This window comes from Aulonocara sp. 'chitande type north' Nkhata Bay, linkage group LG5, assembly GCF_057382095.1.
Source record: "Aulonocara sp. 'chitande type north' Nkhata Bay isolate Kocher_YH1m ecotype deep benthic linkage group LG5, A_spYH_male_GT1.1, whole genome shotgun sequence".
Lineage (NCBI taxonomy): Eukaryota > Metazoa > Chordata > Actinopteri > Cichliformes > Cichlidae > Aulonocara > Aulonocara sp. 'chitande type north' Nkhata Bay.
Genome location: NC_141348.1, coordinates 21,268,573 through 21,280,898, shown reverse-complemented (window position 1 = coordinate 21,280,898; position 12,326 = coordinate 21,268,573). Strand labels below are relative to the sequence as shown.

General features: G+C 43.3%; 1 protein-coding gene across 5 annotated transcripts in view; it reads right to left on the bottom strand.

Moving 5' to 3' along the window:
• Positions 1-12,326, bottom strand: part of srgap2 (SLIT-ROBO Rho GTPase activating protein 2) — a 61,855-nt gene that overhangs the window by 14,577 nt on the left and 34,952 nt on the right. For 4 of the 5 annotated variants that reach the window (XM_086291994.1, XM_086291993.1, XM_086291995.1 and 1 more), the window contains 2 exons: positions 8,877-9,069; positions 4,464-4,626 (listed from right to left, as the gene is read on the bottom strand). In XM_086291994.1, the coding sequence (XP_086148120.1) occupies positions 4,464-4,626; positions 8,877-9,069 (356 nt within the window). Of the gene's footprint in view, positions 1-4,463; positions 4,627-8,876; positions 9,070-9,920; positions 10,051-12,326 lie in introns of those variants that run through there. The other variant, XM_086291996.1, reaches the window with a different exon arrangement.

Below are 12,326 nucleotides of genomic sequence, written 5' to 3'. Positions count from 1 at the left end.
TGAGTAGACTCCACACACATTAGTGCACACACATGAATAAACACACACATCCATTCAGAGCCCTTCTCAACATTTCTATGTTAGGACTTTGCTAATCTGCTAAAAGGGCACCAGGGTCCAGACTTGGGTTTAATATTATCACAAACCGAAACATAAAATTTTAAAATCACTCAGTATCACAGATTTGCCTCAGGACAGTGCCTGTCCCAAAAAACAGGAAGAGTAACAGACAAAGGATACCTCTGTCTGACCGGCAACGCATGCTTTGTGTGTTCAGAATGGATCCATATGGAAAATGTACAGTGTGAACATACAAGGTAGGAAGATACCAAAATGATAACTGGTGACAGGTAAAAGAAGAGCAACCGATTGAACAATAAAGAGAAAATATTATTATCAGGTTTAGATCAGGGGTGCCAAACATAGGGCCCGCGGGCCAAAATCAGCCCGACAAAGACTACAATCCAGGCCACTGGAAGGCTGGAAAAAGAGGGCATACATTTTGGGGTTTTTAACTGTATTTCCTATTGAGAAAGACCTTCCCAAAGGCCATTCAGAGAATTAAATGATAGAAATGTTCCTGTTTGTCATCACATTTTTCTTTATCAAATTTTGATTTAAAAAAAAAAGAAGAACATTTCCAGTGTGAATTAACAAAAACTCTATACTCACAGGACAATCTGGGCAGCTACCAAAACCTTTTCTGTAATTTTGCACATTTATCATGTAGAAAATCTTAAACATGCTGCTGAAATTGCACTTCCTTTTCTTGTATTAAGATATCTCTGGGATGTAATGTGTAGTCAAACATCTTTATACTGACAAAAAGAGGAAAATCACTCGTCCGACTCTTTTAAGATCAAAGTGGGCTGTATGTGGCTCAAGACGTAAAATGTATTTGACGTCCCCGGGTTAGATTTTAAGGCCTAAACAGAGTCATGGAGGCAGATGTCTGTGGTGCCATGACAGGAAACTGCCCTGGAATTTGCTGATTTCTTTTCAAATCGCAATATGAATAGGAAAGGGCTCATGCTTCTCACTGTATTAAGAGCATAGTCAGACTGTTTCAGAATGATGAAGGGCCACTTTTTCCCATTTTGAATTTTGTACATCATCAAAACCTCCTTCAGATCTGTTTAGGTTAGAATTAATTCAAGTCAAGTTCCAAATTGTTGAGATGGGATCAAATCAAAGAGTTTTATGCTTAGAAGACTTTATGTACCTTAAAAACAAAAAGTTAGAATAATCAATTCGGATGAAACAAAAGCATGAATTATTGTCTGAGACAGCCAACACCAGAAAAGACATTTTTAAGTCTTTGTGATATCTTTGATAAGCTGATCCGAAGAAAGAGTACAATAACTGCCAACAAAAATCTTTCTGTCAGTTCTTGCTCTTGATCATTTTAGTTTTATCAGAATTCGGAAGCAGAAAAGATTGCATTACACAGTTTTTCCCAGCAGACACGCAGACCTATTTTAGAGTGACAAGAAGACACTGGAGTGTGATACATTATCAATATTTGATATTTCAAGACAGTCCCACAATTTCCCAACTTTTATGCAACATATTAAACATTTGGTAGCAAATGTGGGCAGCATGGCGGTGTAGCTGTTAGCATTGCTAGCACTGGCCGGCTGGGGCCTTTCTGTGGGGAGTTTAGATGTTCTTCCTGTGCCTGTGTGGATTGTCTCCGGGTACTAAGGCTCCCTCCCACAATCCAGAGACATGCATGTAAGGTTAAGCAGTAATTCTAAACTGACAATGAAGGAGCTGTAATTGTGAGCAAGAGTAATTGTTTGGTCTCTCTGTGACAGAGGTGCGACCTGTCCAAGTGGGTATCCCAGCCTTTTAATCAGTTTGGAGTAGGCTCCAGTGCGCCCTCGTGGACCTGATTTAAATAAGAAAAGGATGATTGATGGATGGATGGTTGCAATGGCAGCTGAAAATATGGAAATCATGTTGTTGTTTTCTCTTTCTTTTGTGATTTTCTACTTTTTCTAAATTCATAATTGTTTCTGCAGAAAAAAAAAAAAGAAACCCAAAAGGCCAAAAAGGCCGTTGCATTCCATTGTGACATAGTCACTGTAGCTCGGACTGGTGATTGAATGACATGAAATTACACTGACAGGGTTCAGAACACACTCAACACAAACTCACACATGAGCTTCCTCTTTCGATATACTTCAATTGCATTGCAGCCTCTTGCAGATATGCTTCAGAGCATGTGTGCCTTCTGTAAAACGTGGCATGTACCTCTGTGATAATCTAGCCGTGGGAGTAAAAGGTCAGATTGATTGCCACTGGAACTCATAGAAATAAGGAAACCAATATCTGACACATTAACTGAACAATATCCCTTTTACTATTGGAAGTGTTTGCAGTGGTTACGATATGTGTGCACACAGATTTACACATAATGCAAATCTGTGTACACAATCTGGCTTCAATGGTGAGAGACAGCAGCAGATAGGGAGGGGGGAAATGAAAGGAGGAGAGAAATAGGACAGTGAAAGTAACAAAAAAAGAAGAGGAATGCAGACTGAAAGCAAAAGCAGAGCATGTTGAACATCTGTCTTCTCCTGGATGAGGGCGCAAAAAGGAGCAGAGAAGGCTCGGAGGCTTACAGGTCAGCGAAAACAAAAAAGGTTAAGGGTGGGAGGTTTGAAGGTGGTATATGAAAAAGACAAGGCGAGGCGTGTAGGGGATCAGATATCATAATGTCGAACCTATGTGACATCATTACAAGGGACAAAAAGGTCAGGAACAGAGGGGATAAAGTGGTACGGAAGGAGATTTAGGATAGCACGGCAGACAAAAGAGGTAACAGGATAACTGTAGTTTTCCTGCCCTCTAAAGAGGCACACATTAGGTGACAAAGCCCAGACCACAGCCAATCAAAAAGCAATAGTCATGGCTAAGCTCTCCTACCGTGGATGTCGACCTTTGAACTTCCTGTTTTGCCTGTGGTCGCCTACTTTACACTCTACAGGTACTACAAAGCAGAAACTAGCAACGGCTTCATTAGTCCTGATGTTTGTGGCTTAGGTGGAGATTGTGTACGTGTTAATAGTGCAGCTTGATTCATTACTGCTTCCTGTTGGCCAGTGACTAAAATCTCACACACTCCCACTCTATTTCAAGAGCCTGAGATGAATGTGTTAGCTTCTCTAATACGGGTTGTGCTTTGCATCTCCATGAGTTGTGTTTGTGTATAACAGCCCCTGGCACTACTGGTATTCATGCCACTGACTGGAAATGTTATAAATGAACCAATTATCCACTTAATTAGCCATCAGAGCATTCTCTGTGCAGCCTGCTTATGGCCTAGACATGATGGAAACAACCCACATGCACATGCACCCAGTATTAAAAAAAACGTGAAAAATTTAAATCAATGTCCAAGAGGCTAGAGGGCAGGAATGAGTGCTGCATGTCGGACAGGCAGAGAAATGAAAGTAGAGGTTTGTGTGCGCTCCTGCCACTTGGGATCTGATTGTAAATGTAGTTCAAAGACAGCCTATCGGGTTGGAAATCAGCAGCCTCTGCCGTGACATTCCACTCACAGATGGCCTCACTTTGCTGTCGGAGCAGACACTTATCTTTCTATACTTGGAGTGGCTTTCCTCTGATTAAATTTTTTCCCTGCGCCCATCCCTAGCCTTCTTCAATGTGACCTTTACCTTAGAGTCAACTCTTAATATCCAAACTAACACTTACTGTAAATTTAAATTCAGCCCTTTGTGTCCATCGCTCAAAGCTCCAATACGGCTGCTAAAAAATGCCAGAATGCCCTGCAGAAATGTTCACAATCTGAAGCTCACACAGAGCAAAAAGGAAGCGCTGGAGAAAAGTAAGTGAAATTTTATTTGCATTTTTGTCACTAAGGGCTTGTTTATTTGGTCTCATATCCTGGAGATGAGCAGCAAACTCCCAGGGGAGAATACTTCCTTGCCATTTGTTGTCATGTAAAGCCCACTCGCTCTGTTCCAGTTCTTTTGTTTTATTCTTTTTTTTTGTTCTTCCTCCACATTTTTACTCTTTCATCTCTCAGACTATAAAGGCAAAGATCAGGGCGGACAAGGAGGAGGTTTCGGTATGAAACAGACAGTATAAACTCTCCTGGCCTGAGGTTCTGCTGCCTCGCTGTCAGTCAATAAATCAGCCAAGACAGAAAACAGATGCTGGGGGGGGGTTGGACATGGCAAAATATGACATGGATGTAGCACATCGGGCCGAATTCTTTCACTTCTTTACGTGAAGTGAAAGAATGGGGAAGGAGCATCTAGCTAGCAGCAGCATGGATTTAAAATGTATTCACACATGAGAACGGCAAATCCTTACGCCGTTAGGTTCGCCACATAAATCAAGCTAACCGCGATGGACAATTAAACAAAATTACAGTGAGGAAAAACAATCAGAGCGAGGCTCTGATGTTTCTGCGTGTTTGAGTGGGTGCTTACCTTCTTGAAGAGGCGCCCTGAGTCCTCACTGATCTGTGCAAAGCGGGGAATGATGTTGTTGAGGTAGAGGTCAGACAGAGTGGCGTGGTCGCGGCTCTCCCTCTTCACCTGTTGCAGCAACAGGTTCCAGCAATTCACCGGAGATAAAATGCTCTGCTCCTTCCTGTATGCACAGAGAGAAATGACATGTCTTTATTCAAGGGAAGCTGTAATCTAAATTCCTTCATCTAACGTTCACTGCAAACTTGTACACACAGGTCTACTTTATGTTATATGCAAAATCAAGCAAACGGTACACCCATAATACAGCTTTTACAAACATGAGACAGGGCACTGGGATAACAGGGATAGACAGAGAGTTTGTAGACAGACTCTCTTACACACATACATACACAAAGGGTTGGTAAGCCAGCCCCAACGCAGGATTCAGCCAGGGTACAAGACCCAGCAGGAAGAGGTAAGGCTCCCCTGCAAGCACAGCTGCTGTCGAGGGAAATAAGCAAGAGCAGAAAAAGATGGAAAAAAGAGGGCAATCTGAAGACTGTAATCATTTCACTAACGATATAATGGTTCAGTGGTGTTGCACTCTTTGTTTCAAAGCCATTACACAAATGCAAAGCTGTTAATGCCCTGCTTACATGACAATACAACAGCTTTTATGGGGTGTGCACACTATAAAAGTGTGTGTGTGTGTGTGTGTGTGTGTGTGTGTGTGTGTGTGTGTGTGTGTGTGTGTGTGTGTGTGTGTGTGTGCACTATAGTATGAGTTATGGATGATCTAGTGGGTAAAATGGATTATGAGTGAGTGTAAGTGGATGAAAGAAGGCCTTTGTGTTGTTAAGAGGAGCTTTAACTGGATAGAGACAGCAAAGAGCTGCAAGGCAATTATATCACACACACACACACACACACACACACACACACACACACACACACACACACACACACAGGGGTCACGGAAAGTAGAACAGTGACCCCAGCACAGACGATGCCAAACAGACAGAGAAAGTCTTTGATTTGACTAAGTGGGGGTATACAGCGGGGGCGGTGAGGGGACTGTGTGCATGTGTGTGAGTAAAGAAGGTTTTCTGGGGGGGTGTAAGGGTGGTTCGAATGAGATGACTCAATGGTGGTGATGTGATAAACTGGTACTGGGTGACACTGGTCTCAATGTCATATGACTAACTACATGAGTCTAACAGACAATCCATCCGCACCACCTCAATACTGGAACCCGTCTCGCACTTGTTATGTGGATGTACCTCACTTTCCTTTCAAACTTCTCTCTTCTGTCTGATTCATGTCCGGTGCGTCTGTCTTTACTGGTTGCACAACAAACACAAAATGTGACTCCAGTTCCTCCGTAAGCTCAAGAAGACAGCCTCAACGCCACCATGTGACTCGTCACCCTGAATCCACCAGCGATAACCATGGCAATGGCACTGCGGCACTGGGTGAAATATCATCCAAATCCCTCTCTGACCTTCAGCTACTGCAAGGTAAACACTGAAACATAATTGGCCCCCCTTAGGTCACATGGTGCAGATGCTGTTCCATACTGTTACAAAGGCTTCATCCCCGCATGAAGTTATTTTCATTACTTCCTCGCAGGCATTACAGCTTTTGCAGCAATGCATCTGTGCTTGAGGATTACTTGAGCGCCTGATTTAGACAGTGACACTAGACAATACAAATGACAAAAAAAGAAAAACGGGGCAATATGTGAAATCTGGGAGAACTAAAATGTGCTTTCATGAATCTGTGTGAAAACTGATTTTAATTCCTGGTGCATGATTTTTGATTTTGTGGTATTTTAATGGAGCAAATAGATAAAGCCGTGGACTTAAACTTAAAAAGTAACAGCACATATAAAACGGATTTTTACTGTTTCATCCCATGGGTGGTCATGCAATCATGTGATCAGATATCAAAAAATCTCATTCAAGTACTGGACTGTGCAAGAGGCTGCATCGTATTAACAGTCAAACTGTCCTAATATTTAACATAAGGGCAGGCTTTGAATGAGTGCACAACTTGTGAGGGCTTCTCCATGTGACCAATCAGCCTGTCAGCCTAAGGGCGGGCACGCACACACACACACACACACACACACACACACACACACACACACACACACACACACACACACAAATAGCCGGAAAATAACTGAAATTCCAGCATGGCACCCGGACTGAGCAGCAGCAGATGCAGCAAGACTGTTAAATACACAGATGTTGGGAGAAAAGAAAAGCAAACGGGGTGGGAGAAGAGCACAGAAATGAATGAAAACTACAAACTGAACAGTTTTCAGTCATACTTTTGGTGCCTTACGATGACTTAGTGGATATGATGGGAGAACACCTGCTGCTGCTGGAGCTCCAGTCGAGCAGGTAACCTACATCTTCTCTTCTGTTTATTGCTCTCCCTTTTCCTCATCATCTTCTTTCCCTCGCCCACCCCACCAATATGCATCGCACAATCTGAAACTGTCTCAGTATTGATCAGGGCTGGAGGGTGTGTATGAGGCCGAGTGAATTTGTGTGTGATGTGGGGTATGTCCTCACGGTCGGAATTGGGTTTCGTTTAGAGGACCTATTGATCCTTTTGAGTCTGCGAGAGAGCACGTAAACATGGGTTTGCCCCCAGCAGGGATATTAATATCTCTGGAAGGGTGCATGGTGCTTAAGAAAAGGGAACAGTCACTCTATGGAAGAAAGAGGAAGGCTGGTATTTAGGAGGTAATAGTTTAGAGGAAGTCAAAGAAAATATAGAAAAGCTGAGCAGGAAAAAGTCCCTGTCCTTTGTTACAGTTTCAGTTAACTTGGAAAATCCAGAGTATCGAAAATTCAAAAGATCATTTCTGTGGAAATGAGCTATACCTCTAACACTTCTAAAACCAAAAGCTGGTAGCTAAAAGCGCCTCTGCTAATGATTTTTTGATTATTGTTATTACCAGTTAGTTTCACAAACACAGGGTTAAACACTGTATCTGTCCATTATTATTAACAAAATGCATCAATTAGCATTTGAACATAAGCTGCTGCTCCATGAATGAATTCCCATTTTCTGAGCATGACAGACAAACATATTAATCTGTACGATAGCCTTAATTACATCAAGGCAATGCAAATCAAAGTACTAAATTATGTTTCTGTCTAATCAAATGCTTGTTTTTGTCCCTTAATGTAAAGCCTTCGTGACAAACATAAAAAAAAATAAAAAAAAACCTGAAAGCTGGTTTGAAACCCTATGAGGGTAAATTTCAATTTACAGAATCTGTGTGTCTCTTTGTTTTCTCATGTGACTCTTTTAATTGGGCCTTCAGTCCTAGCAGGGAACACGAAAGAGACAAACGCACAGAAGGATGACGATATTGTTTCTGCAGAAAGGGCTGTCTCTGCTCATTTAAGAGTAAGCAGTTACAGATGACACACAGCTGTGTGACAAGTCATCAGACATTTAGTGGAGCTATTTGTGTCCCTATGGGTTGGTTAATGACGTATTAATGATACTGCAGTAACGACAACAGGAGCTTATTGCTTGTTCAGCTAAACGGCAGGGATCGCCCATTATATGTACTATTGCATCTAAAGGCTGTTGCCAGCATAAACCTGTGTATTATATCTCAGCATTTAGCAATCCTCAGAGTTGGCGGTCAAATTCCTGTTCACAAGGTAAAAGATGGAAGTGAGATGCAGTGAGGCAGTACTATCCAATAGGATATGTTGTGTGTGTGTAGTTTATGAATAGCTAGCAGTTCAGTGAATCCTTCCCTACAGGGAGGCAGACTGCTACATCATTCCCCACTCAAAAAGTGACAATTCTACAAGAGCACCAGAGGCTGCTAATGCCGATGAGCAACTTAAGTAGTTTCATAAAGAGAGAGAGAGAGAGCGAGAGAGCAGGAGAGAGAGAGAGACATAGAGAGAGAGAGAGAGAGAGAGAGAGAGAGAGAGAGAGAGAGAGAGAGAGAGAGCGCGCGAATCCTTGGTTTGGGCAATGATCCACTCACAGCAAGACACTACAAAATAGTCAGAGCACAAAATCACCACCTGACCATTTCTGGCAAAAGTTGTCATTTCCCTCCCTCAGACACGAACACTGACTCACAGGACCACAAAGACAGTCGAAAGGAGCCCTTAAAATGCAGTGTGCACGCAGCTACAAGTCAAGCAGCTATTTCACATTTATCAGGAAGGAAGTCACCAGTCTCTGAAGCAATGCTGTTTTTTTTTTTTCTTTAAATGCTAAATATGGAAGCTGGGTCAGTTTTGTCTCACATAGGGACTTTTACAGGGGCAGGATATTAATTGCCCCAGGCACTTAAAAATACACGTATGCGACCAAAAGCCATAACCTGAGGCTTACTGTCAAAATAAAACTACGTGTGCTGTCTGTGTGATTTTCTCATACTTGAGTAGATGGTCCTTGGTGCTGCGCGTCTTTGTGAGGAATCTTTCACCCAGCTTCTCCAGGTTGCGGCTGTAGTCCATCTCAATTTCTGCCTTCTTTCGAAAGAAGTCCTGCAGGTCCTGAAGCAGCTGCACCCTCAGCTCGCACTGCTGGTCCAAACACTTGAGCTGCTCCACCAGCTGAGCACGGACCTCTGAAAGGGTAAAAGGAAGGAGTAGAGTCAGAGATGACGTTAGCTTTTTGGTTAACATAGCCATGGGCCAGGTGAAATCAACACACGAATCGATGTTTAATGTGCAATCGGTCTTTGCTAAAAATCAAAGGCCTTTTCATATGTTGCTGTTGGCTATACACCACTACCATTAACACACATTTCACAACGATGTGTAAGATGTTAAAACAACCCCTTTACAGCTGACTGAATGACTGGATGTTCCAGTAAAACACCTGGCACTGTGTTGGCTTGGCTGAACTCCATTCCCCTCCCACCCGTCCGCAATGCACAGACGGCTAAGCATGCGTGTGCGTGCGCATCATCATATTTATAAGTGTGCATCTGTGAGTGCGGGATCAGATATCATCTTCCACACAGACATATCTCCAGAGGCAGTCATTTATCCCAGCTTATCACTTTTCATTTTCCTCCTGCCTCCTCCCTCCTCGCCGCTCTCCAGTCTGGCCCTCAAATTAATAGAGTGCACTCAGTGCAGGCACATTCAGTAACCGTATTCAATCACGGGCCGCAAAAAAGTTCTCTGGAGAATCCTGCTCATTGCAGCTACAGAACAGGAGACACAAATCATACACAGCAGCACTTCTGCACAGCCAAGGACACACACACACACACACACACACACACACACACACACACACACACACACACAGAGGTGATAAGCTGGATCAGTCCTGACAGCTGACAGATTAATGCTACGCTCCCATAGCTTCCTGCCAATGCCGAGCAGTCTGCATCCCTTAAACGAGTTAGGAAACAACACACGCATTTCTCTAATTGTCATCATGGCTAATCTACCACAGCTGTCATACCTCTACAACGCTGGCTGTACAGAAAGCGGATGGTTTTGGTCTCCATCCTGGCTTCAGTGATGTATGGATTCCCTTCAACAATATTCACACACTCAGACACACACATATAGACACACACGCGCAGTCATGCAGTCAGCTGCCTGTCCAGCCAGCAGCGACTGTTGATGCTGCCTTTGTGTTTAACAGCTGAGAGTGCAGTTTCTCATTACCACAAAGAGAAGTGGGATCTCTAAATGTGTCTGTGAGCGCCCCACTCCTCCCACTTCTCTCTCTCTCTCTCTCGCTCTGTCTCATAAACACATACCTAAACACTGTGCCACCAGCCAGCGGCCACTGTCGTTCTTTACTGATTCAAAAACCAGAGTTAGGGAGTTTTAAGACACTGTGGGCAGGGGGGCAAAGGAATGCACACACCGAGCCTGTGTCAGTGCTAATGACCTGGTGTGAACATTTGCTTTCACAACATGTGTTTTTGTCTCGCCGGCTGCATACGTGCGTGTTTGTGTGCAATTTTCTCGTCGCACGCCGTTGTCAATGATCCAGAGTGAGTCAATGTCCCACCCCTTAAGGCTGTGACACAAAACCTTGTAATTAGCCCATCCACGACGACAACACACAACACCTCCAACAAAAACAAACCTGTCCATCCATAAGGAACGTAAGAAGGTGACAGAAAGCATATGGTTATCAGCCTGGAAACAGCTTGAGGGGTGGAGGATATGTACAGGAGGGAATTAAAAAAAAAAAAAAGCAACAGGTGAGTCCCATGTGATCCAAATGTTTAGAAAGCAGATTTAATGGGGGGGAAATTAATTTAATAGGGAGGCCGTGCCCTGAGCCCTGAAACCCCTCTCAGGCCCCTTACATTTACATTAGGATGAAGAGCGAGTTTGACGGCATGCTTCATTTATAAAATATATGGCTGCGTTACATGAGCTCTCCCCACTAAACCCTATTGGTACTGGCTGCTCGACACAATTTCCTTAAGGGGATGTAAAAAGCACAGACGGGTGACAAATTAAAGGAAAAATCCACCATAAAGTCTCATCACATGTGAGCAGAACTGCTTCATTGAGCTTTGATATTCATTCTCCAAGCCCCTGAAACTCTACTGCAGGGTTATAAAGCCATCCTGTATTGGGGGAGGGGGGCACTGTAAAATATGCCTATAGAAAATATCCCATCAGTGTTCAGCTTCATAGGGCACAAAAGACATTACGTGTAAGTGAGAGCATTTTCATACCAGTCACTGACCTCTCATGCCGCGTAGTTAAAGTAATCACTCAGATGTGTCAATACAAAGGGTCAAGTGGTTCCAAATCATGTCAGCATGACTGATAGGGGATAAAACATGCGGGTTGCCTTTTCATTCGATTTGCCACCACTATGCATTTCCGTCTTTAACCATATAAATACCGTTACGACCAAAAGAAGCCGTTTGCTTAGTGAAAGGGAGTTTGCTACAACAAAAAGGAGAGGCAGCAAGTCAAATAGATTCAGCACAGGTCTTCCCTTCGGTTTCATCCCTCTGCAATGACTATCATCCCCCAGCAAGTAAGAAATGGGATGTGAAGTGGGATGTGAACTGGAATGTGACGCCTCCACCCCCTCCAGACAGTCCAGTCACATTTTCCAGGCAGATGAGAGCAGGTCTTGTAATCAGGCTCTGGGATTCTACTTTACTGATGCTCTTCTCCCTGTTTTTCTTCCCTCTCTCCCCTCCGCCTCCTCTGTCTGTAGTGCTGAAGGCTGTCTGGCTCTGTTTGCACGAGCCTCGTCCATACGCTTTTCAGTCTGTTCGCCCGTCCAGCCACACTCACAAACAGGATCAGTTTGGAAAAGGCAGAGATGACTGCTACCTTTGAAGCAGCTAATCCTCTCTTTGGTTTCTATTAACATACATAGTGTATTTGTCTCCCAATAGAATATAGTCACACTACTGCATTTTTCTTTTTTCAGGATCAGTCTTTATTATTCATTTATCTCTTTGACTCTCTCCAGACATAGCAGCCACTTGTTGGTGTGTTTGGGCAAGTTAGACGGTTGTGTATAAATGATATCAGGGCAAATCATATGCCTGGAAGATTAGTGAGCTCACAAAGTAGCAGTGAAATCTGAGGAGTTCAATGTCTTTTTCCCATTTAGATTATTCCACCTACACCCACGTCTCCCTATGGTACATCAGAGCTTATGATACATCATCATAGAAAAAGGAAGACGGCAAAAATAGATGATGGATGAAGACAGAATACTCTGAGTAAGGTGGCACTTCATTGGACTAAGAGTGCAGGCAGCTTGTCTGTGTTGCCTCAACTCAAACCTGAGACAGATGTGTCGCTGCATATTAATGCGTGGATGGCCACTGAGGAGGAAATTAAAGTAGAAAAAAAAGGCATTACAACCATC